This window comes from Amblyomma mixtum, chromosome 6, assembly GCF_055824585.1.
Source record: "Amblyomma mixtum isolate Tamu chromosome 6, ASM5582458v1, whole genome shotgun sequence".
NCBI classification, from domain to species: Eukaryota; Metazoa; Arthropoda; class Arachnida; order Ixodida; family Ixodidae; genus Amblyomma; species Amblyomma mixtum.
The window spans coordinates 16484898-16512364 of NC_143017.1; the positions used below are offsets into that span (position 1 = coordinate 16484898).

The 27467-nt window shown below is 45.1% G+C and overlaps 1 protein-coding gene across 1 annotated transcript in view; it reads right to left on the reverse strand.

Moving 5' to 3' along the window:
* nab (NGFI-A-binding protein homolog) overlaps positions 1-27467 on the reverse strand; it is a 661188-nt gene that overhangs the window by 471607 nt on the left and 162114 nt on the right. The window contains exon 3 of the mRNA XM_089547593.1: positions 19986-20051. Within this exon, the coding sequence (XP_089403719.1) occupies positions 19986-20051 (66 nt within the window). The remainder of the gene's footprint in view (positions 1-19985; positions 20052-27467) is intronic.

Sequence of the window (27467 nt, forward strand, 5' to 3'; positions counted from 1 at the left end):
ATTCCTTTACCACTTCCAGCACCTCGCTACCAACTGTGAACTGGTGTTGCCTTCCGAGACTGTTGACTTTGGTTTTGTGCATATTCATTTTTAGACCCACAGTTCTCCTCTGCATGCTTATCTGATTGGTCAATATAGGCATTGTAGTTCATCGCCTGAGGGACTCAGCAAGGCAATGTCGTGAGCGAATCGCAGAGGTATACTCCATTAACGCTTGCCCCCAGCCGTTCCCAATCAGGCCTCTGAATAACTCCTATAAACAGGTGGTGAACAGCATTGGCGAGGTTGCGTCTCGCTGCTTGGCACCCTCCCATATAGTAATTTTATTGCTGACTGCATGGAGGACTTCGGTAGCTGTGCAGTTCTTATAGATATATGCTAGTATTTTTACACCAGGCTTTTCCACACCCTCATTCCTTAATGCCTGAATGACTGCTGAAGTTGCGATTGACTGAAATGTTTTCTCGTAATCTATGAAGCTCATATATAGGGATTGGTTATATTCTGCTCTTTCTCTATCACCTGATTGATGGTGTGAATATGGCCTATTGTTGCGTATATTTCACGAAAGCCTGTCTGATCATTTGGTTAATTGAAACCTACGGTTGTCCTGACCCTATTAGCGATAACCTTAGTAAATGCCCTGTAGGCAACGGACAGTAAGCTGATCGGTCTGTAATTCTTTAAGGCCTTTTCTTATGAATTAAGATAATATTGGCGTCCTTCGAAGCTTCTGGTACGCATGAGGTAATAATGCATTGCGCATACAGGGTAGCTGGTTTTTCTAGCACAATCTCTCCTGCGTCCTTCAACAGATCTGCTTTTACCCAGTTCTCCTCTCCAGCTCCTTTCCCCCTTTGCATTGCTCCTAAGGCTTTATTTACTTGCTCTTTCCTTACTGTCGGGACGTTCATTGCTGTGCGCTGCTGCCTCTCTCATTAACGCTCTGATTGCAATCGCTACTATAGAGATTTGTGTAAAACTCTTCGGCTACTTTAACTGTCTTATCCATATTGCTACCGTCATTGCCCTCTTTGTCTCTTAGCGCATAACTTCGCTTCACCGCTTTTAGGTTACCTCTTAGTTACCTTGGGCTTACTGATTAACTTTGATAGCTCAGCCAGTTCTGTTCTGTCTGTGGGGTTTGATGCTTTCATGCTTTGGCGTTTCTTAACCAGATCTATCGACTCCTGCGATAGCTTGCCGGTATCCTGTAGAACCATCCTACCGTCTAACTCTGCTGCACACTCCGTAATGAAACATGTGAGATTATCATTCATACCTTGAACATTATGGTCGTCGTTGTCAGTTAAAGCCGAGTGTCTGTTCTCAAGCGATTCCTGAATTCCTCTGGTTTACCTCTTACAGCTAATTCGTTAATAGCCTTCCGCTTCACTAGCTTCCTCCGTTACCTCTTCAAATATAACCTAATACGAGACCTTACCATTCCGTGGTCGTACAACGAACCTTCCTGAGGACCTCCACATCCTCTATACGAGGGGTTCTCAAACTTTTTTGCTTGGAGGAACCCCAAAAGCCTTCAATAAGTTCCAGGGAACCCCCCCCCCCCCCCCCACTGCTTTCACTTACCAGCAATGCTGTCGAGTGCATTTTTGGAAAGAGATAGTTGCAAAAGTTAAATGTTTATTGCACAGATTAATACAAATGCTAATGTGATGGGTGGTACTGCTTCCCTTTTGAGAGCAAGTCAAAGCGTGGCTCAGTAGCGCTCAGAGCCAGTCTCATATCAGCTGCCGGGTCAGGGCCGGTGAGGGTTCTCGCGGAACACAAGAAGACAGCCCGCGGAACCCCTGTGTTCCGCGGAACCCAGTTTGAGAACCCCTGCTCTATACGATTCCAGGGTGAGCGGATAGTGTAAAGTCTACTCCGTTTTTAATCGCACCATTGAGGCTCTTCCACGTCCACTTTATGGTCTTTCGCTTGCGGAAAAAGGCATTCACAAACAGCAAATTATTTCTCTCTTGGAACTGTATAAAAGCTCGCCCCTGCTATTCCTAGAGCCTATGCAATAGTCGCCTACTGCCTTGTCTCCAGCCTGCTGCTTTCCTACCTTGGCATTGAAGTCATCCATCAGCACAGTGTACTGATGGTGCAAACATTACAGGCAGCTGTGTTTTTCAACGCGATCTTCAGGTTATGAATTCACACCTTATTCCTGAAGCCAACAAAGAAAAAGTTAGCTAATTAGATTTCATCAATTAATTAATAGCGCAAAACGAAAAAATAGTGCACACTAGCACTCGCGTGACTCCCAACAGCCCTCAGTTGGTTTTACTGGGGCTGGGACACTGCCTGCTTTTAGAAAGCTTAGTTACGTTAGCTAGTGTAGTACTAAGCAGCAAAAGCCATATTTCTACACAAAAACGTCTATTTTTGGAAATTTTTGAAATTATTTCCTGAAACACCTTGTATTATACTCACAGCATCTGAGGGGACCACGCTATATGCAAGGAAAGGTGTCATTTAGGCAACGAAAGAGCCATGCGCCCCACTGATCACAAGAGGTACATTGTTTGCCTTGAAGTCCATGTCTCCGGCAAGGTCCCTTAGTTGCGCATGCGGAAAGCATCCCGCAGCTTACACTGGCAGATGGGTAACTGCGAAAACGGCAGGAGGACAACAACGTGTGCTGTCTGACCGATGTGCGCAAGATTTTAAACGTCTTGTCAGTTTGTGCAAACAGGGTGAAAGAAGAAAGTTTCGCAATGTGGAGAGTAGGGGCGCAATAGACCGACGCATTCTTTCCGTCTTAATGAGAGCCGTCGCAAATTTAAGGCAAACGAATGCGAACAATTGAGCACTGAGTGGTTGTGCAAAGGTGCGCTAAGGAAGTGACTCACGCAGGCTGCGGAGTTGTGCACGAGCGCCAGTTCGCGGAGCTCTTGGAGTGGCGAGTTGCGTAGCGCGTACATGGGCCAGTCTTTGCAGTCACCTGTCGCCGCTGTAGAAAGTGCACTCCCGGTGTCGGGATCCCGTGACGGCTACTCATAGTTCCTGACGCGGCGCCAGTCCCCGATAATCGCCGCCCTCGGGTCAACTTGGGCGCCTTCTACTCTCTGCTGCCCTGCAGCATGGCGTTGGCGGGGGGCACAGGTTGGCATTACCACCGTTTCTCGATAGTGTGCATTCGAGGGAAGAACACATCTAGACGAGGTCGTTAAGCCGTTTCACCAAACTGATCCAGATATATCACGTAGGCACAACACTGGCGCTTCAAATTCAGATTTCTATAAGTTAACTTCATCCCTGAAAACAACACGGTAGGGGCCCGCTAAAACAGTGCGGAAGCACCAGCCCGAAGGTCATGTCACAGGAACCTTGCTCGCTGAATTCAGTGAGCCCCATGCTGCCTGTCCTTGGTCGCTTGGAACAGCTGCTTTCTACTGGATGCTACCCTCGTTTCCAGGGCATTTTCAGTCTTTCGGCAGCACAAGAACCGACGGGGTAACAGGACCGTGCGTATCGAGCAAACAGCACTTGAGCGAGCCGCTGGACGCTCCGACCCGCTCAGATGATCCACTCAAGGCCAGGCATCGGACACATGACTTGTGCGCAGAGCACGGGCACCCCGCGCAGTCCGAGAAAGCCACGAACGCAGAGGCAGTCTACGCTTGAAGCACGTGACACGGCGAAAACGAGCAACTCGCCGTTCAGCGCACACGCAACGCCCCGGCACCGCAGCAGACGACGGCCGTCTGCGGGAAGCGCGCCGCAGCAGCGTAGGTGGCGGCGCCGCTCGGCGTCGCGCTGAAGCCGGCCGTGGCCTTTGTTTTAGAACGGAGCAGGGGAGACTGGGCGTGACGGCGGCAGGTGGCGTACTAAGCGCGGCGCTCGGCAGCCCGCCAAAAAAGGAGGTAGCCGGCTCGCGTTGAGGGAGCGCCCAAATGCGGCCTTGTTCGAAGGATCCCATTCGGATTTACCGATTTTCACAGTGATCAAAAAATGGCGGCGCACGCCGGCATGTGCTTGTAGTGCTAGACAGAGCTGGGCGGCAGCGCGTCGTGTCGTCACTACAACTACGTCAGCGTCCACGGTATAAAACCCAGTAACTGGGCCTTACGCTAAAAATTGGCTCTTCCGCCTTAACATGGTTATCCAACATTGCTGTCAAACCGACTGGAAATTTTTGAACAGGGTAAATTAAGGCGGCCTCCTTCAAGCTCCCGGCGTTTGTTCTCGAATGTTCCCTCCAGAACTGCATCTTCATCTTCTTCTAGGCCATGCACTGCGGCCTGCACAGCACGGGGATAGTCAAAGTGGCACTGTGGCGCGTTTAGGTGGCAGACGAAGCAGGGGGTTCTCTTCTTACGTTGGAGGTGCCCGAGAACACTCCTGTATTTAACGAGCACGCGTGCTCGCATTGGCCCGGTCGGTGCACAGTGTGAGAGTAGGACGTGTTGAGTATCTTGCACCCATGGGCTTACACAACGCAGTAACAAACGGTGCGAACAAACGGTGACGTCAGCGGTGGACAAACGAGCCTCGTACGCCGTACCGTGAGCGTACTGGCCTACTGAAGTGGCAGGTTGACCAGGCAGTATAGCCAAGTTTCTTCTTTTTTTCCCGTGAAGCCATAAGCTTTCTGAATAATTATTTGTTTCGTGTGCACGCAACTTGTGCGTCGCTCCAATTCAGGTTTTGCCCTCTCCAGCTTTACATTTTCAGTTCCAGTTACCATTGCTAATTCCGGGTGCATCCGCACTCTTGACAGCCTCGCTCGCTTCTCAAGCGAGGGTTTCTTCTATTTTTCATCCCAGTAGCTTTAGCTTTGCCCTCCTTAGCACAAAACTGAAACCAGAGAGCAGCATTCTTCGCTCACTACGCTTTCGCGGCTTGCGTTACATCTAAGGTTGATCCATCCCACAAGACTCGGCAATATGGCGTTTCCTAATTCTTTCATGACGATTTGAAATCCATTTCAACATCGCCCGGATTACACAAGTCTACTGGAGATTCAAATCCGGCGCTTTAAGTTTGCCCGCTCGGTACGTGCTCCTTGAGTCCCACTGCTCGTCTCCTCTCCTCTCCTGAGAGCTATACGATGCTTGTAGGCAGTCACTGTCGTCGTCGGCCACTAAGTGCACCCTTCCCTGCTGCTCCGTCTTCAACCACTCCGTGCAGTCCACCAAGATCTTCGCTCCTTTGTTCTTCATCCGTTCCTTCGACTGCGTCATCTTTTTTCCGGCTTTCATTGCTGTTCGAATTGACACCAGCGCAATTCGGGTTGACACCTCGGGTTGAACACCTCGGGTTCGGGTTGACACCTTGCATCACTTGTCTCTGCTTCTCATTCTTCTTTCCCGTGATCTTTTTGAGCCTTTCCTGCCTTCTCCACTGACGGTAGTGCGAGGGCTGATCCGGAAATTTCGACCACCTGGTGTTCTTGAACATGCACTGAGATCGCGCAGTACACGGGCCTCGAGAAATCCGCCTCCATCGAAATTCGACCGCCGCGGCCGAGGGATCGAACTCGCATCTTTCGGGTCAGCAGACGGGCGCTATAACCACTCAGCCACCGTGGCGGTGCTTGTTGTTCGTGTCGAAGGTACGGAACAAGGAAGTGGGTTATCTGATGGAAAGAGCTAAAATGCTAGCCCACAACTGTTCTTATATGCAACTAGGAGTTGTCGTATTGGTGACCTGAAATGTTCATGCCAGTAAAGTTTGCCTGCGCTCGACGGCAACTACAGTAGTATAGCATTCAAGTGAAATAAACCAATGTTAGCTTATTTCAGTAATTACTGAAATAATTAGTTCGTCGACTACTTTGTAGCGCATCTCGAGTCATCGAGTTACAGGATGATCAAGAGAACAAACTTTCGAGTGTATAGGCTCGGAGTAAACATGACAAAGCTTGTAGGCGCGAAGTTTCAGCGCGCAGCGCGCATTGGCGGGCATTGCCCCGCCGTGGTAGTGTTCGCTCAATGGCCTGGTGGTCGAATTTACTCTGCGTGCTCCGAAAAGACGACCCTGATCGGGATACACAGCTGCGAGCGAAACTATCACAATACAGCGTGCAGCAAACACGACACAGGCTCAAGCTAAGAGCTCTGCGCCATACGCCCTCCTCTCGCATGTCTCGTGAGCACGCGCCCTTAACTATAACTGGCCTAGAATCCATTCTGTTTCATAATCTAAGGTGTAGTGCACAAACTGCCTTTTTAATTAACGCACAAAATAGACTCCTGCGTCCTGCTACAGTGGTCATGTTCACAATACGTATGTTTTCGATGAAGAGTTCTTCATTTCCCCAACCCGTACCTCCACAGAACTACGAAAACTACGAAAGACGCGTAGGCGCATTTCGGTGCGACTGACAGAGGTGGTGGTCTGTTTGATTTACTCAGTTCTTGAACTTACACGGCCGAAAAAAATCGCATTTTTCACACATAACTTTCCCGCACAAAATTGAGAGGTGGCTGATCCACCTTTCTTAAATCCCCCAAAATGACAGGACACTCTCTTGACACGAACAGTTGATGTACAGCGTGTTTCACGCCTGCCTTCCTAGTTCCTTGTCGTTTATATGAGTTGGGCAAAATCACTTCTGGAAGATGCAGAGCAATTATTCCTATGGAGATGAATTGAACGCAAAGAGATGAATGATGGAGATACGCCGAAGAAAAAAAATGGACAGGCGACATGGCCGATGGACTGAAACACTGAGACATCTCCTTCCGTGTATACAGCGAGAAATCAAACTGTGAACGCTTCCCTCGACCGTCGTCAACTTCGTAGCAGGTGGGCACCGCGGGGTTGTCTTTGCAGGTTTAAGACCCCCTTGCCTGGGGAGCAAGAGATCGAGCGTGCCTCGCTTGCGATGCAGGGTTTGCGGAAAAAGCAGCTGCCCGGTGTGTGGAGAGAAGAACGAAGCGCTCCAGGCGAATGCCAGAAGCAACACTTCTGGCGGGCGCCATGCTTTTATTTACATTTTTTTTTGCGAGAGCACTCCGAAAGCCGCGCACGGGAGTTGACAATATGAACATAGAATTTTTAGGAATCCTAAAAAAAAAATAAAAAGTCGAACACAAAGCTGGGCGAGTTGTTGTGTGTAAACGTCGTCGTCGTTTTCGCGCCGTTAAATAAATAAATAAAAAGTGCTAGGCGACGTTATAAACCATTCCGGGAAAGGGACGAAGGTGTTTTGCAATATGATTCTGCACGGTCTTCAATGGGCGGATCCTGAATGGGAAATTTTTACCCGTCCGCGGATCTTTCCAACCCATGTGGGGAAATCTGATTGGAGCGGAAGGCTCCCCCTTAAAAAAGAACTAAAACTGAATTGTTTCTTTTTTCTTTTAGTCCACCGCTGTTGGTGCACAAAAGCCGATCCAGACGGATTCCACTCTGGGGCTTTCTCTTCCTGGGCAGAGCCGTTCGCATGCAACCGACTTCCTCGCCTCGAGGCTGGCGCGATGCGAGAAAAAAAAAAAGCGGCCAAAAAGCGGAGACGAGCGGGCAAGAAGTTTCCAGAGAGAGTCTCCTTTCGTGTTGGGGAAACGGTTGCTCCCGAGAGCGCATGCCACGCAAAAATGTCCTCCTCGGTTTCCCCCAGAGTGGGAATGAACAGCCCCGTGGAGAGAAGGGGCCGCGTGAAGTGTAAGGAACGAAGAAGAAAAAAGCGCCCGGCTTCCACGCATCTGGGCCCATCTTCCAAAGAATGATCTCGCAAGTTTACGCAACTCTCCGCCGGCACCTTCTGCAAAAGCAGGCGCACCTTAACCCTTTTGTTGGGCGCTTCTTTATTCCCTGGAAGGGACGAGTTCTTTACCGGGCCAAAAGGGAATAAACGCCATGTTTGACGAACCGTGCCGCGGCTTAATCTAATACAGCGCCCCAGAAAGCCTCCGTCTCCCGCAGGGGAAGAAAAAAAAACAAAAACGCCAGGAAGAAGGAGGACCCTTCCTCCCCTCCCCGTCGGATGAAAGGGGGAAGGGGTTGCGCGGTTTTCCATAAAAGCGCGTGCGACGCGAGTAAACAAAAACCCCTTCGCCCACAATAGGCGCTGCCTGCACAAAGAGAGCGGTGGCGAAACAGCGGACAAACAAGACGCGAGAAGGGACCACTTCATTGTTCCTCCCCGGCCATTGTCCATCCGCACAACGGTCGCTTCCCGCGCGCCTGACGCCGGAAAAGGCCGCCGTCCCAGGAGTGGTCACCGCCCTATTTCTCCGTCCGTCCTCGCAACGGCACAGTCCCGCATCGTCCAGTAAAGCAGCAGCAGCATCTTAGGGCGATTAGGGGGAACGGATCAGAGCGCAATCAAAGGTGCTCGCTCAGAACGGCAGAATATCATTTCACCGTAATAACAACCCTGGTGAAGATAAAGGTCACCGGCGCAATGCATTAGCGCTGCGTTTTAAAGTGGGTGACACTGCAATTCGAGTTACATTGCTCGCAAAAAAAAAATACACAACATATCATTTACCATTTCTCCTGTGTGCGTGTAATCACAAGTTAAATTTTGGGATGCTATTGCCCAAAATCGATGTTTAAGAATTTCGTGGTAGGCACTTAGATACGTTTTAAGCGCGGCAAGGCGAAAGCCGTTTGCCACCCATTGCATTGACTTCAATTTGCCGCCCTTTAATGGAGTGGAGAGCGTGGCGACAGGAAGCGGTGACGTCACGCAGCGCATGCGCAGCGCGCAGGTAGTTGTTGCCTGGCGGTGGATCACACTGCTTCGACGTCCTTTCGTCTGATGTGACGTCATCATACAGTATTCCACGTTTTTGAGCAATCTTTACCGAAATTATAGATCTTTCCGTGATCTTAAGGACTAATTACGCTTACTTACACATTTTTCAATCTAACTTGACCCAACTACGGCGTTATTTCGCCCATTAGGTGTAAATTTGCCACTATGATGTGACAACTTCCGGTAGATGTGAAGTCACATTCTTCCTGTCGCTATATCGACGTCCGTGCTATTAGACTCATTTATTTATTTATTTATTTATTTATTTATTTCGGATACCCTCAGGGCCCGGGTCGGGCGTTACAGAGGGGAGTGGAATACACAACACAATTAAGATAAAAGCACAGGCATATATATATATATAGAAGAAGGGGTCACAACCTTGCAATTATCTTAATTTAATACCGACAGTTTCGGACGGAGGACCGTCCTTCCTCAGGGTATACACCTTCCTCAGGGTATTCTTGTGTATACCCTGAGGAAGGACGGTCCTCCGTCCGAAATTGTCGGTATTAAATTAAGATAATTGCAAGGTTGTGACCCCTTCTTCTACAAGTCTTCCTGGCCCATTGAACGACAAGACTTCCTGCAACTACAACTATATATATATATATATATATATATATATATATATATATATATATATATATATATATATATATATATATATATATATATATATATATGGGTGTCAAAAACAGTGCAAAAATAGTAAGGAACACCAGAAGGTAACAATAAACATCCAAGAATTCAATACAAGTACTACAAGTAAGGAACACCAAAATATAACTGTAGAACACAATACAAGTAGTAATACGGGGGTAAAAATAAATAAAGAGTGCGTAACGATTAATCAGGAACACCAAAATGAGCTTTTAAGGCATTTTTGAACAATGTAACATCTTTTTTTTTTTATTTATTGCCTGACTTCACACACACAAATACACAAATACACACATACAAATACACAAATACAAATACAGTACACAAATACACTTACAGAGCGCAATGAGCAATAATTAACAACACTATCCGCCCGGGGGTGCGTGGCTTCGTCATATTAAAACTCCTTAAGCGTCACCAAAGGCTCGACTCTTTCGAGCCACTCGGGAGCTTCAGGAGCAAGTTTCTGAACTTCAATATACTTATGCATGCACTCCCGAAAATAGATCCGTGCTGGCCGTGCATCAGGATCGCAATGATATCCTGCCATTCTGGAGCGCCAAATACAATGGAGGCCCATTAGCATAATGAGGTCGAATGGTGTCCCATCCTCACTCTCTACAGTCAAGTACCGGATACCATGAGCGTCGAGCGGAAATTCCTTTTTTAAAGTCCGTTGCAAGATGTCCCAAAAGTATACCCCCTCCCAACAGTGCAAAAAAACGTGGTCTATTGTTTCTGGTTGTTTACAAATTAAACAACGTGATCCCCAAGGTAGAAATAACTGCTTCCTTTCCAAGAATTCCTTTACTGGTAGTGTTCATATCGGTAATAGACACAAGATCTTCGGGAAGGTGGTTCCACTCTGTTATTGAGCGCGGGAGAAATGAATTATGAAAGGTATTTGTGTGGCGTGCGAAAGTCCAATTTTATGACGATGGTCCACGCGATGTGACACATGTGACACGTTGTTTTATTTGTTTTTTCACTAAATTGGCTATAATTAATTAATTAATCATCACTCAACAGCCATCAAACTTGGCGTTGGGGTTACATGTTCTCCCCTCTATCTGAAGCTACCATTCGTTTTCTCCTATCCTGGTAAGTTGCAGCGTTATTTGTGGAAGACAGTGTTGCACCGGAGGGGACCTTGGCCGCGAGTATTACTCATAAAAGGCACTCGCCTTCAAATTAGCGATTAGCGCTTTGTAAAGAAAGGAAACGGCTCAATAACGGTCTCGCTTCTACCAAAGAGGAAAGAGGTGCCGTTGTGGAGCTCTCCAGAATAGATTCGACCACCTGTGGGATCTGGGGACAGCATACGGGCACTTTTGCGTTTCGATTCCGTCGAACCGCGTCGCCGTTTAAAAGGCTATGAGCAACACAAAAACAAGATACAGACGCGATATTAGCGCACTTGTTTTCTCTTCCTAAGTGTCATGCTTATGAAGTGTTAATGAGCCACTCTTGTATTTGCTCTTAAGCGGGTATTAATTTTGTATTCTTGTTTGCACGTGGCAGTCATCTCGTCCCCGTTTCACCTGACGCTAACAGTGCTACAGGCCGCGCCAAAAAAAAGTTCCCCCTGTGCTACTGGAGCTAGCGACGGTAGCGCAGCAATGGAGCACTTAGCATTAAAGGGGCCCAGAAACACAATCTTAGTTGACTGTTTTGCCTGTTGATCGCATACAGTGAGTTACAATGGTGTTATTAGCGTCGGTAATGTAGTATATTCCGTTTTTTAATATTTTAATGTCCTCCCAAAAACAAATTCAAGGCTCTGATGGTGTCCCAACACAGTGGCGGGTTTTAGCAGCGGATATAACCTCACTTGGCGCGAGCTGATGATTGGACAAACAATAAATATTGTGAAAATTGTGTGAATAAATAGAGACACATTTTGTCAGCAGTCGGTGTTTTATATTAGGTCAACAAAAACAACTTGTTCGTCATAGATAAAAGCCCTGCAAAGCAAGTAAAATAAAAATACACCACCAGGGGCTCTGGCATGGAAACGACGCTGCCAGTCTCAGCAAGAACGAGTGAAAGAGAGCAGGCAACCATGGAGTGCAAACTTCCGCGACGTGCTCTGGCAGGCTGTTTTGATTGGTTGCGCCAGGTGTCGTCATTGGGAGAGCGAAATAGGAGTGGGAAGTCCCGCCAAAATCGAGTTGAGGGCTGCGTTTTGTTTGCTTGTATTTTGAAATTTCTTCATTGAGTAACTCCCGTTCCTGTGCATCGATTCCTGTAATTCTTTTTAAGTCAGCATCTGTGTGACATAAAGAGTCCACCTGAAGTATAGCTGGTATCCCCCCAAGCACGTTTCGCAGCCCGACTGTTCAGGCTCTGCCTAAGCCCGGATTATGAGGGTATTGCACTTTTTTTTGTAAATATCTTCTCGTTTCAAGCCCGTCTATTTTCGCGAACTTTCTTCCCCCTCTTTCATCAATTTTTTTCAAGGACATTAAATTTGCTCAATAGTTGAACGGAACGCAGCTTTCCATGATCTCCATTTTGGATAAATGTTCCCGTTGTTCTGGCACCAGTACAATGCGTTCATTAGTAGTATGTAGTGAAGACAGAGAAGCGAAATGAGACAGAAGCGCTGTGGACCAGCGCTCTTTAATTTCACCAGTTCGGAAACTGTGCTTGAAAATTCGGCTAAACCCAGGAGCAACTTTGCGCAGGCCTAGAGGTGATGGCGCCATCTAGAAGCGGCCAGTAAAAGCTGTTGTAGTTTGTCATCAGTAGGGACTTTTGGAACGAAGCGACAGTCAGTCAGGAACTTTATAATAGGATGTTCCCATCGGTTAGGGCCATACGGGAATAGCGGGGAGTCAGTGCGCAGGCGCAGGACAGTAGAGAGTTTTAGTATAGCGTTAGCGTTATAGCCGAAATAAAGGAAATTACGTTATCGTCCCGCAAGCAATTTATCTCCACAGAGAGCTTTAGTATAGCGTTCTCAAAACGTTAAAAGCGATCTATTTGACATGAAGGCGAAAGGGCCTTCTAAAATGGTCGCCACTGCCGCTAACTTGGGAAAATGTTATATTTCAGAATATTTCAAGCCATTTATTACAGCAGTCTTTACTTTAGCCAGAAAAATGAGCCACAAATTCGAATAAAGGCAAATTTAAAAACCTATCCCAGTAGCGCCATCTAGTCAAGGCGATGTTGACTACAAACCGCTCGAGCAAGAATATTTTCGATCACATCATGTCTAATGTTAAAACGCTTTTGCAAATTTAATATAAACTGTTGCGTTACATCCTTTAACTATATAAAATACCGGGACAAAGCTCCAGGTCTATTTTTGCTTCGTTCCAGACGTTTGTGTCACGTTCCGGGCAGTGGCAGACGGTTGCAGTGTGGCTTGAGGTTCCATTAGTCTTCAGTGCTCCAGAATCGAGAGCGTATCTTAAAAACTGGTCTGAATTGCAGCTTAAACGTTATCGTCGAAGCAAGGTAAGTCATCGCGAAAAGCAACAACACCAGTAGTTGCCGGTAAACATGCCGACCGGAATCGCTAGGACTGTTAAATCGGGTGAAGCCGGTAGCTTTCGCTTGTAAGGACGCCGCCATGTTTTCACGCTAAGGGCGCAAAAGCCGCAACTGCCGTAAAGCTAACTGCTGAAGATTGCGTGCCTACGCTAACGCTATTTCCCCGTTAACGTTCTGCGCATGCGCACTTTGTACCCGCTATTTCGCTATGCATACATTTACGCAAAGCCCGCAAAACTAAAACTATCTAATAACGGCCCTTCCATCCGTCCTGTTATTGCTTGGATAGGGTCACCCCATTCTATAATATCTTCCGGAGTGAAACGGAGCGGTAAGCTACCTGGTGCTATGTTCTGTTGTAAAAGCAAAGGCGCCAAAAAACCACACACACACACACACAAGACAAGAGAACGGGACAGAGCGCCTTGTGTGTGTGTGTGTGGTTTTTTGGCGCCTTTACATTTACAATGAATTGCCAACTAGCCTAGCAAGAAGTTCTCTTAAGCTATGTTCTACTAGAAACACAGCGTCGCGACAAGGTATGAAGGAGGAGGACAAGCGCGTGTCTTGCTATAACTGAGATTTTTTTTGCTTGATTTGGCTCTACAGTAATCTTTACACTACTACAGCTATGCACTTTGGTATTGTATCTTTTTCGCTCATTTTGTAAGAAGCACACGTGCGTTTGTCAACAAACTCGCGGTCTTCAACTGGAGCACAATTTGCGTTAATGACCACGGGCATCGTGACGATCGGGAAACTCCCGAAATTCGCTCCACTTAGACTGAGGAGTTCCAAAACATGGACCGTATGAGAAATCTCTCAACTGGCAATATGAAAAAGCTTGTTATGAGCAAATTCTCATCTTGGGAAGACTCACTGGCGGCCGCAGTCCAACGGACAGATGATGTGCTTGATGTGCTTCCCCTTCAATCTCTCCCAGCTGTCGAGCAGCAGGCCAGGGAATCCCAACTCAAGGCGACCACTCTGCTTTTTGTAGGACTCCCTGACTGGACAAACCTTGGGAAAGATCCGCTGTCTAATGACAAGGGGCTGCGTTCATTGAAAATTGAGCTATAATAAGCTCGAAGAGAGAATGATAAGTGGATGTTACCACCACCAATGTCTTTAAAAAAAAGCCAGGGTGACCTCGGGCCAGATTCTTAGTTGCAACAGATGTTGCATGTTTATTATCAAACTATGAATCCGCATATACTAGAAGCACGGATGCATAGTTCGTTCCAAGGTTCAGCAATAATTATAAATCTCAGACACTGAAGCTTAATTTGCCATATATCCTAAATATATATAAAATGCAACCAAAGTGCACAATGAGTGATGTTCCATCACTTCCTAAATATGGAGTAGGCTTTAAATATTTTTGTAGTGTTACAACTAGGTTCCGTCACTACTTTTTGTATATTTCAAGTTAACTGTTTTCTATATGGTTTACCCGATTTTATTCTGACCTGTCAAGTTGTACTATTAGGCAGATTTTGCAAATACACTTTTGATCTTCAACTATACAGTATTGTCATTTTTGCGTGTGCACTGTTATGTGGTTGCATTTCTGTACAATTGTTTGGATTCTGTCACTATTGCTGTCAATTGTCATTTTTTTGTTTCTGCTTTGCTGCTGTATCTTGTGACAGTGGCACCGCCATCTGCCTAGTGATAGCGTTCCTTGGCCTCGTCAAGCTGTTCAAATCGCTTTTAACGGCAAATGATGAAAATGAAATGAAATGTCACAGAAAACAAATGATCCGTAGGAAGAATACGTTACCTTCACTTTTGCATAGGTGCTGCTAGCGAGCTTCCATCTTAAAAGGAAGTTGAAGCAATAGTAAAGAATGAAACGAAGCATATGCATGGCATTCGAAGCCATCACTAACGTCACTTTTCTGAACAGGAATAGCGGGAGAAACTATTCGACTACACCGCAAATTTTCCGGCGCTGAAATCCCCGTTGTCTGTCCAACAAACGCCAACTGACGAATTTCATTAAGAAGCAGTATGAACAGCTGCGGTCTTCGGTGCATCCACGGACCATCGCCAGCGGGCCAATGGTGGATGCGAAAGCCGTTCTTGGACGTTCTGAGCGATCTTCCTTGATGGTGGATTTCCTCTTCAGTTGAAATTACTCCCGCGTGGCAGCGATTTTCGAACGCCTCGTGAAAATTGTGGAGTGCATACACGGTTCGGTTGCGTCCACGCTTGATTTTGTCTGCCATCCAGGTTGCACTTGCAGTGAGGATACGGCCTCATCATCCGACCTCAGTTCAGAGGAACGGCAGCAGCGCGGTTGGTTTCTTGTGTGGGCCCGTTTTGCTAGACTCAGCCAACGTTTTGAAAACCATTTTTACATCATAGATGTTATTTATCTCATCTGCAGGGTCTGAACATGTCTTTCGTGGGTTTTGGGGTTTTTAGTGGATTTTTCGTTCACCGTCAACGACGCCGATTCTGATGGCGATGCCGGATTTTGTGCGACACCACCCTTATAAAAATGATCTATAGACATTCTATAGACTTCTTATTGACTCTGTTGACTTCCTATAGATATTGCTTTTTATCTACCCATTGTCTATAGACTGTCTATAGACAAAAGTCGACTAAACGTGTATGGCCATAAATCTATAGATTGTCTATAGACTGCCTCTGGCATTTGTATTGCCTATTGACTGTTCTCTAGGATTTGTCTATAGACAATCTATAGAATTTATAAACAGAAGTCTATAGGCACTCTATAGACTGTCTAAAACTTTTTTGTAAGGGCAGCTCCTTGAAGCAACCGCATTAAAAAGCACCATCGAACAAAAAACGGGCACGAGCCCAAACTCTAATATTGTTTCGTACTGAAGGCAGTTGTGGCAGATTAGAGGGAAAAAATGGTGGCCGAAGAGTGCGGTCAAGACGCACCTCCAGATAGGCAGAAAGCAAGGAACCGAGGAGAGAGCGTTGGCAAATGGCACGCCACTGCCATCACTCGAGGCTCCATCTGCATTTCCCAAGAGCCATCCTGACGTCATCTTTGTTTCTTTTTAAGTGTTTGTTCGAGCATTCAGATTTTGCCCTTGCCTGTGATGAATAAATGATCCGAATAATCGTCGGCAGCTCCAAGATTCCCGAATAATGAAATAAAGCGGAGCCTCCTCCATTTTGTAAGGCGGAAATGACTTTGAACTTTAATTTAACATCAACATGAGCGCAGCCTTGCGGCTACAAAGGACAACAGCTCAGGTTTCTCAGGAAGTTCGGAGATGAATAAACGAAACGTCAGTGGTGAGGGCAGTGAGCAACTGCTCCTTTGACTGTTGTTGTTGTGAGTGGCTATTTATTGGTAATAAGAAAATTAAAAAAGAAGGAACAGAAGTTGCTAGCCGTGGCATCTGCCATCGAAGCCTGAAGCACCTGAGCTGCTTTGACTGAAGCCTATTGCACATTACGGGCACCACCAAAGAGCCTCGTACTGAAAGACAGTCATTTTCACTGCATGCGTCCGTTTCACTTTCGTTTTCTTTTATTTATTTATTTATTTATTTACAAATACTGCTAATCTCAATTGGGATTGTGGCAGGAGGGCTTAGTAAGGTTAACAGAACGCGGTCAAGCATAATCGGAACATTCAACTGGTCAGCATGTTAAGAAAAACAACAAACGGTAAAACGAAAATACAACCGAGCTGTGACGAAAACAATCAAATAACACATAAAATAAGTATTATACAAAGAATAAAAAAATGTTGAAATATTGCTAGTTATAATACGCAGACAATAAGTAAACAGTAAATATTATAAGCGTACACTGCAAAGGCATTAATAGTATAGGTAATTTTAAAGTAATATTTTTATGAAAATACCCGAGTTCCGCCTATATTTAACGCCTCGTAGGTGTCGAGGGTGGCTGGATAGAAAATAAATACGGGTCTAGGAGGGCAAATAACGGAACTGCCGCGAAAAATAAAAAAAGGTAAAGCAATAAACTGTAATTTATAAAGGCACGTTATAACGTCAACAGGAGCTAGCTCTGACGCAGAACGGGCATAAAACTGCTTTTTGAGTGCGGCAGCGTGAGACCCTGGGAGACAGCAAGCCAATTGCAAGGAAACGCATGAAATACGTGTCTGCTCTAGACGAAGTATCCTCTTCGCACATGCCACATTCTTACATATGTTCAAAAGATATTTACCTTACGCAGTAAGCCCCAATTCTCCGATATAATATGGCTCTGTTAATTCTAACGCCACCCGGTCGTCTTCGGTTTTTTTGTCCACATAATGGTTACAAGCAACCCCGCCGTGTATTCACACTTACGGCCTTGCAATGGAAAGTAAATCTGATTCAATTTTACAACCGTAATTTGTGTTCACAAATGCCGTCTTCATCGATTTGGGTTTTCCGCGTGTGATTCCTATGTTTCATACTATGTTTGTGGGCATTCTGCATAAGGATTTGCATGCTGCTTTACGCCCCCTCTTTCTTTCTTTCTTTCTTTCTTTCTTTCTTTCTTTCTTTCTTTCTTTCTTTCTTTCTTTCTTTCTTTCTTTCTTTCCTTCTTTCTTTCCTTCTTTCTTTCTTTCTTTCTTTCTTTCTTCCTTTCTTTCTTTCTTTCTTTCCTTCTTTCTTTCTCTCTTCCTTTCTTTCTTTCTTTCTTCCTTTCTTTCTTTCTTTCCTTCTTTCTCCCTTTCTTTCTTTCTTTCTTTCTTTCTTTCTTCCTTTCTTTCTTTCCTTCTTTCTTTCTTTCTTTTTCTTCCTTTCTTTCTCTCTTTCTTCGTTTCTTTCTTTCCTTCTTCCTTTCTTTCTTTCTTTCTTTCTTTCTTTCTTCCTTTCTTTCTTTCTTTCTTTGCTTCTTTCTTTTTCCTTTTTTCTTTCTTTCGTTCTTTGTTTCCCTCTTTCTTTCTTTCTTTCTTTCTTTCTTTCTTTCTTTCTTTCTTTCTTCCTTTCTTCCTTCTTTCTTTCTTTCTTTCCTCCTTTCTTTCTTTCTCTGCTTCTTCCTTTCTTTCTTTCTTTGTTTCCCTCTTTTTTTCATTCCTTCTTTCTTTCTTTATTTCTTCCTTCCTTTCTTTCTTTCTTTGCTTCTTTCTTTCTTCCTTTCTTTCTTTCTTTGTTTGTTTCTTTGTTTCCCTCTTTATTTCCTTCTCTCTCTTTCTTTCTTTCTTTCTATCTTTCTTTGTATCCTTCTTCCTTGCTTTCCTTCTTTCCTTCCTTTTTTTGTCTTTCATAACATTTTTTCTTCCATTTTTTTTCCTTCCTTCTTGTCTTTATTTTCTTCTTTCTTCATGTCTTTCTTCTCGCTTTCTTGTCTTCCATTTTCATTTTCCACTTCCTTCCTTCCTTCCTTCCTTCCTTCCTTCCTTCCTTCCTTCCTTCCTTCCTTTCTTTCTTTCTTTCTCTCTTTCATTCTTTCTTTCTTCCCTTTTCCTTTCTTTCTTTATTTGTTTATTTCTTTATTTTCTTCTTTCTTTCTTTCTTTCTTTCTTTGTTTATTTCTTTCTTTCTCTCTACCTTCCTTCCTTTCTGTCTTTCTTTCCTTCTTTCTTTCTTTTTTTCTATGTTTGTTTTCTCCCTTTATTTCCGTCCGTCCTTTTTATTTCTTCATTTCTTTCTTTGGATCTTGGTTTTCTATCGTTTTTCCTTTCTTTCAGATCTCTTCTCCTTCTTCCTGCCATTCTTTTCGCTGCTTCTCTTCTTTCATCCCTTCTTTCTTTCATGTGACCAGATGTACTGTGACACAGGCTACCAAACTTGAGCGATGCACTCTGTACATGTATGGGACTATAGGACGTGTTGTTCCCCGTGCAGGATCCTTGCTTTGAAGCTTACGTTTCTCCCTTCAGTTTTTTTCCAGCAATGTCTCATCACTGGCGGACAGAGCAGAGGCAGCATACCTCGATGATTCCAGGTCTTAAATATGTCCGTCACAAGCAGTACCTAGCAGATGACCACGTGATTTACCGACGCTGAACGACAGATACAATACAGGGAAGCGATCGAATGCTTCACAGATACGATGAGCGAAATTTAACGTAGCAGTCTCTTGCTGGTGCGGAGACTGCACATGGAGCATGCCTGGCTGTACAAGACACTGATTTCTACACGTAAAAATGGCGAACAGTTGTCGATAAGAAAAAACCCGCGTCCTTCACAAGGCTTTGGACGTCCTATGGCCTTTTTTTTCTGCGCAGGTTATCGACGCTTCAATCTGCGGCATGCCCATCAGTTAGAAATGAGCTGCAGCTAAACGGAGAGTTCAGCTAGTTGCTACACACCGATGGAATAACCTGCGCAACGACAGGGGCCCCGTCTACTTCACTGTACCTTATCTCTGAGGTCTTAATTCCATCGTTATGCTCATAAGAATACGCGAATGCCATGCATTCGACCACCACCAATGCTTTTTGAACACCTAAGCTGTTTGTCACAAGCAGTGTTAGGCGAGTACAATGGATTACACAGCTTCCCTCGGTGACGTTTAATTTATTTTTATTCCACTAAACTGCGGCACGTCAAAATAAGTAAATAATAAAGCGAGCATGCTGCATATGTTTGCAATGTTACGGAACATTCCTTGAGCGCCCCTAAACGTGGTGCCTAGAAATAAAGAAAGCGCCGTGCATTAATTATGCCTGTCAGGCGCAGAGAGCAGGGCGTCCTCGAGTCGCAAAGGTGGGGCTAACCGCACTTCGCAATGCATATCCTGGCATGCGCAAAGAACGCGGAGCGAGAAAGAAAAATAAAATGGCAGAGAATTGTGCGACCGCACCTTCTCTTGCCGCACCTTGCCGCAAAATTCTGCGACACGTGCACATAACTCAAAATAAAGGGAAGCAGGGGCGTAATTCTTTGTTTGTGCTTAATGCGCTCTCTGTTTACCTCCGCAACATTAAGAAACGCGCTGTGAACACACTATGCAGCAGTGATTCCGTGCCCCAAGGCTTGCTTCTCCACTATAGCAGGATAGTTGCAGAGAAGCAAACTTGCGCGGGGGTACTCGGGGGCAGCGGGAGCAATGTTTTTCGCGCCGCGCAATAATAGCACAGCGCGCCGCGCCATCATGGCTAGGTAGGTAGTGGGTAAGAATTGATAGAAAAGCTTTAACTCACGCTGGGTCCTCCCATCAAGCTTTCGAAAAAGGCAGCGTACTCGGTAAGACCATCTTGGCGCCTTACCTGCAATGAAAGCGGAAATGCATACAGTTCAAACTCCAGACGGCGAATGACCGACTACCGCGCAATGCTGCGAAACACGTATGCATGAAAGAAGGTCTGTTAATTTTACTATATTTCTCCGCGTTTTCTGTTGCCAAGCTCTGCGTTTGAGAGTAGCCAACAGACCCATGCTCAAGGATGACTGGTACGCGGAGTGCGCAGTGCACGACTTAAGCAGCCCGCTGTTGAAACGGCAGGCAGGTTTCTCTGCAGCGCCCGTTTTGCGCTGTGTTGGCAAGCAGCGTGTCTGAGATAGTGGCCGACTCAGACGGAGACCCCGTGAAATAGCACGCATGCGAATGTTAACTTTCACGTTTATCAAAATCGAGGCGGTAGAAAGAAATTGAAAAAATTAAGTGCCTGGGTTGAGGTGCTCACCGAAAAGAGAACGCTCTGCTTCGGAGGCATTTGTTTGCACCTATAAAGGCGCTGTTGTGGTATACAGGGATGGAATTGCTTTTTGTGGTAATATATTGGATCTGTTCACATATCTAGGACATCGCTGGCACAGTTGCAAGGTTGACACCTCTTTCAAGACAGCAGCGCTAGCTGCTTTACAGGCGATTTCGCAGAAGACGCTGAGGCCATACGAGTGTAAGCTGTGAATGTAAGCAGAAGGACATGCACAAAATGCACGGTCATCAAAAGTTTATTCATGAACACGAGAATACAGAGCATTATTACTTAGCTTAAACAAAGAGATGTCCGACTGAAGCGGAGTAGTGGAAGGTTTCGTTAGCAAATGTACAGATCGTAAATGAGAGACTGTAAAAAATATAAAACGAGTCACTGATGCATTTAAAAGCATAAATAATATGGTCACGTAAACTGCAAGCGAGAAGAACGCGCAGTTAGATAGATCAATTAAAATTTAAGCAGTGCAAAGAAATGAAACAATTCTAACCATGGAAAGGGCAGAAAAACGTTGCAATTTCACAATATGAATTAATGTAGATTTATTGAAACCAAATATTCTAAATAGGTCTTTGAAGCATGGTAAGGTTGTCGAAGCCTCTTTTTTACACTATTTACACTTGTGAATCCTTCTGCAGTGTCATGGCGCAAAACTTATACTCTACGTTCCGTACTTAGTTGGAACTTTTGGTATTAGGCAGCTGCTTTGATGTGAGAATGCGACTGGAACCTTTGTAGGCCACCTGAAATCGATGGTCCTGCTCGCTGACGCGGAGGCTGAGGATAAAACGGAGTCATTTACCTGAACCATCTGCGACGGGAGAGCAGTTTGGCGGCCGGCTCGCCGAGACGCGACCCTCTGGAGGCGCTCCCGCGCGCACCAAGAGCACGTACTCAGTGCTGGCTGGGGCGAGCGGCGCGTTCGCTCTGCCCGCGTCAAGACAAAAAGAAGGGATGCGCTCCCTCCTTCTCTCTCGCGCGGCGGGGGCGTCGGAGCTACGGGGCTCCCCCAGCAAGAGCAAAGACGGCAATCAGCAGCAGCCGAAGGAGCCAATCGGAGGAGGCTTCGCCGCTGAGCACCCATCTTGCTGCTGCTGCTGCTGCTCTGGCCGCCTCGACGCTTTGTACAGTGAATTTTAATTAGACTCGCCGGCGGCCCGGCCCTTTCGGGAGGGAAACAGTTGCTGCTCCTTGTTTTTATTCCTCGAAAGGGTGCTCCGCGGCCTCCGCTTCGTCGTCGCTGTCTCTGAGCGCGAGTTGGCGCACTGTTTCTGAACCGTTGAGAACAGCGAGCTCCACCCTTATAAAAATGGTCTATAGGCAGTCTATAGACAGTCTATAGACTTCTTATTGACTCTATTTGCTTCCTATAGATATTGCTTTTTGTCTATTCATAGTCTATAGACTGTCTATAGACAAAAGTATACTAAAAGTGTATGGCCATAAATCTATAGAGACTTCTTATTGATTCTATTGACTTCCTATAGATATTGCTTATTGTCTATTCATAGTCTATAGACTGTCTATAGACAAAAGCCGACTAAAAGAATATGGCCATAAAACTATAGATTGTCTACAGAATGCCTATGGCATTTGTAGTGCCTATAGACTGTTGTCGAGGATTTGTCTACAGACAGTATATAGACTTTATAGACAGAAGTCTATAGACACTCTATAGGCTGTCTAAAACTTTTTTTGTAAGGGCACGGCCGAGATATCCACCAGTGGAGCGGGAAGAGATCACAAATGAAACTCGCCAACGGCAGGTACTAAGCCAATGCATCTAAAACCTCTCCTAACACAATTTTTTCGACGAATGTAGTCCAAGAAGTGCACTGTCGGAATGCGGCTCCACTCCCCTCCCCCATAGTGACCCATGAATCCGCCCCCAACATCTATTCTCAGTAGAAATCGATGCGGTGCCACTTTCTGGCGACGTCCGTTTTTCCCCGCCAGCAAAATGTGCATTCACTGGGGAGAACATGGGATTTAAAGATTTGCCTCGCGACGGCGGGACCCATCAGAATTTCCTGTTCGTTTGCACGTGAGTGCGGTGTGGCCGCGCATCAGGGATCCCCTTCGGCGTAACCACAATTTACTCGCATCGATGACCGATGCTGACAGAACGTTCACAACGTTTCTTGGACTTTAGGCATTACAGGAGCCATCTCTTCAGTGCAAGTAACGTCCTATGAAAGCGGTAATCTATACGTGGACATAAACTTCAGTTGGTCCTCGAAGTTTCCTTTAATGCTTTCTGTATTCACACATGCCGCTAACCAGTATGCAGCGGTTTCCGTGAGACATGTCGCATGATGAAGTGTTAATCTCACGCTGTTAATCTCACGACTAATTATGGCTCTTGCCCCTTTGTTTTTTATGCAGAAGAAATGCCGTCATGCGTACAATTTCAGTGCTGCTACGTTGGAGACGGTTTTAGTTGCGCAGAGCACCATGCCCGCTTATCGAAACAACGCGCGCCAATTTCTCGACTGCGTATTTTTCCTTCCGGTTGTTCCTGCCCTCACAATGCCTTTCAATCGGCAGGCGGCCGCATTCGGCACTCTCTCCCATTCCCCCTCGCCATGGCGCCCCGCTTCCAGGAAAGCCCCAGCGTTTGCACAGCAGGACACGTCGCGACATCTGCCGGCGGAAATGAAAACTACCGAGAGCTGTGCGGCGAAGCCTATGCTTTGGACATGCGTTCTTTAACTAAGTTATTTGTATGCTTACAGCGCGCTGAGGGCATAACTGGAGGGTAGTGAATACAATATACACATGGCGATTAGGCACAAAAAAGTATAAATTAAAAAATCAAAACTATAAACTGAATGCCCGAAAAGATACATGTCGGTGGAAATAAGTAGCGTACAGGACAAAACACAGAACGCATAGAAACGTTGTTGTGCGCAGATCATAATGCGGGTGGCAAAGCTTGAAACTGGACTTTATTTTTACACTTGATAAAGTCCAGAGGCCGTATGTACCAGGGGTGAATGGTGCTAGGAAAGAACTTTTAAACTGACTAGGCTAGCACCTGATTCGGCAATTTTTTTATGAATGGTGACACTTTTCCAGACAATACGGTGCTTCAATCTCTTATAACTTGGATTTTATGCTTCTTTATCACGCACGAAATTAGAAGATTCATACATTAATAATTTTTAATCTGTTGTCAGCAGAGCTAAGCTTCTTGAATCCACAAGTTTGAAGGAAAGGACTAAGTCTGTGGGTACATCTTCTTTACCTCCAACACCAAACGAAGTGCAAGAATGCCTTCCTTTCAATAAAAAATAGAAATAGGCGTCATGTTGGCGCATTAGCTATTCTACCTGTTAAAAGATGTGCCTGGTAATATACAGGATAATTTTTTTAACCTTTACAGATTCTGATGTGAAAACTGCGAGAAGTATGTCGATGCGTTCTGTTGAGCTGGATTTTGCAGACAGGCGGACATTATGCACCTCGTAAGGATCATTATTAAAAGGCTAATTAAATTAACTATTAAACATTTTACTTTTGATTTTACGGGAAAGTATATGCTCCGGGATTGCCGGCCGTCATCATCGAAGGTGAGCCCTGTGGGTAAATTTTCTTAATCCCTAACTCGATTGGCAATATCGGAAGTCAAAAATAAGCACTTGAAATCTTGTTGAGTTGGCTTTCCCACATTATCTATTTACAGAATGGCGTCGCTGCGCGGGGTATTCTCGGCGAAGCCTTGTTAATTTCTACGTCATGAAATAGACCAATTAAGCCTATACTTGACGCATAAGAAGTCAAAGGGACACAATTTTACGCACATGCACTGCGGAGAAGTCAACTCAACGAGCTTCCAAATGCGTTTCTTTGACGTTCGATAAATTTCGGAACGCGATGCCCATGAAGAAAATTTAAAAACAGGGCGCACCTTCATTGTTGAAGGCCATCAATATCGCGTTATAACCTTGCCCTGAAATAAAAAAGAAAAAGGTTATTAGTTATTTACGTTCATTAATCGTCTAATCATGGACCCATATAAGGTATACAATGTCCGCTTTGCTGTAAAGTACAGCTCAAAAGTCTGTACTGATTAACCTCGCATAGTTTTTAAAATAAAGATCACTGAAGGTTAAAAAAAAAACATGCTGTATAAACTTGTGTAGGAAGTACCTTCAATATTAGTTTCCATAGCGGAATGTTGCTTATAAATCTTCAAGCTGCATAGTAGCAGTGTAAATCTAAAAATGAGCTTTCAAGCTAAAGACTGCTTTGTATGCTCCAAGCTTTCTATAAAGGCTGACGAGGCTAACGTACAGTCGCGTGTACTAATTTATACTTAAGCAAGAACCGATTAACCTTGTGTAATTCCTGATCAGAGAAACGTCTCAATAAAAACAACTCCATTAACAGAAAACGAGATCACACAAAAATTATTTCAACCCTGCATGTGTTTCTCATGCATGTTCATCGATAACGCAAAGATCATTCATAGTATCACTACCTTCACACTGCTACTGTGGTTATGGTTAATTCCACGGGAAACGTACCAGACCGCAATTGCTACCATCACCGATTCTTTTGAATAAAAAAAAAAGGAAAACTAGGCTACTTGGCTATTATATGAGTGTAGTTTCAACAAAGTTTTTTTTCTCGAAAAGAAACTTTTTGCTCAAGTGAGCGTTCATTGGTTTCTTCGAAGAAGCAAAAGTAGGATGGAGTTAAAAATTCTAAAATCAAATGCGAAAAGGCGTGCAATAAAAAATCTTTTTAGAATATTTCACTTGCGTTGCTCATGTGAGATACGTGAGATTGCTCATAATACACATCAACTGCTGGTTGATGTGCATGTTGGTTGATGTGTAACTCAAGCGCGAACTGCTGGTTGAGTTGGTTTTGCATGACGGACGTGAAGAAGAGAGCACAGGGAAGAGCAGAAAGAGACACATCACAGCGGTGAACTGACTAGTGGCATTTTCTTGGCGCGCGGCGCATATAGCTACACGTAAGGCCACCTGGAAAATGAATGACAACCAGGCCAAAGAGCACACTCATGAACCAGGAACCCCGCAAGATAACAACGACCAAGTCATGCAGTTGAAGAGAGGGAATTTTTTTTCCCCATAAAGATGTCGATCGAGCGCTTACACAGCTACCAACCTGCCTCTTGATCACAGTGGCCTCAGTTATTTATCGACAAAGCTATTCCTTGTTTTTTGCAACAACTGTGCACGTTTCGAACTGCGCGATGCGCTCGCAGTCACGACAGTGGATACTGAGATTGCGAGAATCTCTGTTATCAACATTGTTGCAGGCCGGTAAGAAGCAGGCCGGAGACCAGGCGGTAGGCGACTATGGCATAGGCTCCAGGAATAGCATGGGGGGAGTTGTTAGTAGAATTCGCAGAGAAAAATAATTCTCCGATCACGAATACCTTCTTCCGGAAACGAAACAACAGGAAGTGGGCGTTGAAGAGCTTAATGGCGAGACTAAAAACGAAATATACTTCATACTATACCCACACCCTGGTATCGTGCAGGACGTCTAGGTCTTCGGAAAGGTGCGTTGTAGCCATCACAGAATGGAAGGTGTCGAATTAGCTCAGACCTGAAGAGGAAACGGAAGAAACTAGTGAAGTGGAGGACCATTAACGTGTTAGCGATTAGAGGGAAAGTAGAGGAATTCATGATATGGCTGCAGACCAGATATTTGGCTTTAACTAAGAACGATGACCTTAACGTTCAAGATAGCCTCAAACTATCATTACGGAATACGAAGTAGAAGTAGGCGGTAGGATGGCTCGACCGGATACCGGCAAGGTATTGCAGAAGACGAAAGATATGATTAAGAAACGACAAAGCATGAAGGCGTCTAACCCCACAGACAGAACAGAATTGGCAGAGCTATCTAAGTTAATCAACAAGCGCATAAGGAAGTTTAATATGGAGAGAATCGAGCATACTCTTAAGAACGGAGGTAGCCTAAAAGTGATGAACGGGAAACTAGGCCTAGGAAAAAACCAGATATATTCAGTAAGGGACAAAGAAGGCAATGCGATTAGCAATAGAGATAAGGTAGTTAAAGTAGCCCAAGGGTTTTACACAAATCTATACAGTAGCCAACGTAAGCAGAACGTTAATAAGAGAGGCAGTAGCGCACAGCAATGAGACATCCCGGCAGTAACGGAAGAGGCAGTAAAGAAAGCCTTAAGATCAATGCAAAGTTGGAAAGAAGCTTGTGAGGATCAGGTAACAGCACATCTCTTGAAAGACTGAGGGGAAATTTTCAAGAAAAACAAGCCACCGTGTGCAATGCCTTATAACCTCGAGCGCACCTCTCGGAATTTGCTCGGTTCCGTGATGAACTGCGAAAAGAAATGAATGAATTCAAAGGAAAACTTGAGCGTGAGATGAGAAAGGAAATAAGAGAATTTAAAACTAGTTTGGAGTTTTTCAATAATGATCTTGAAGAGCTAAAGAAAGAAAAAACCCAACTTCTAAATGACAACAAAGCTCTCAAGGAGGCTAATGAGGCACTGCTCAAAGAATGTGAAATGCTAAAAAAGAAAACCTCGGAACATGAACAACGCATGACTGCTTCAGAGCAGTACTCTAGAAAATGCAATCTGGAGATAAAAGGCATAACAAAGGAAACAGATGAAGATCTTTCCAAGACCTTGCATCAAATCGGTGTGCTGATAAACGAACCGATAACCGAATCAGACATTGAAGTGTGCCATCGCATCCCGGGAAAAGATGCAAATACAACGCCTAACATCATTGTGCAGTTTAAGAACCGTTCCAAGCGAGACACAGTGCTACAAAAAGCAAAGAAAATGAGAATTACAATGGAGGATTTCGGATACTCAACCAAAACGCCAATATACATAAATGAGCATCTCTGCCCTGCTCTCAAAGCCCTGTTGAGTAAGGCTGTAGCACAGAAAAAGGCTGCAGGCTGGAGTTTTGTTTGGACATTTGGCGG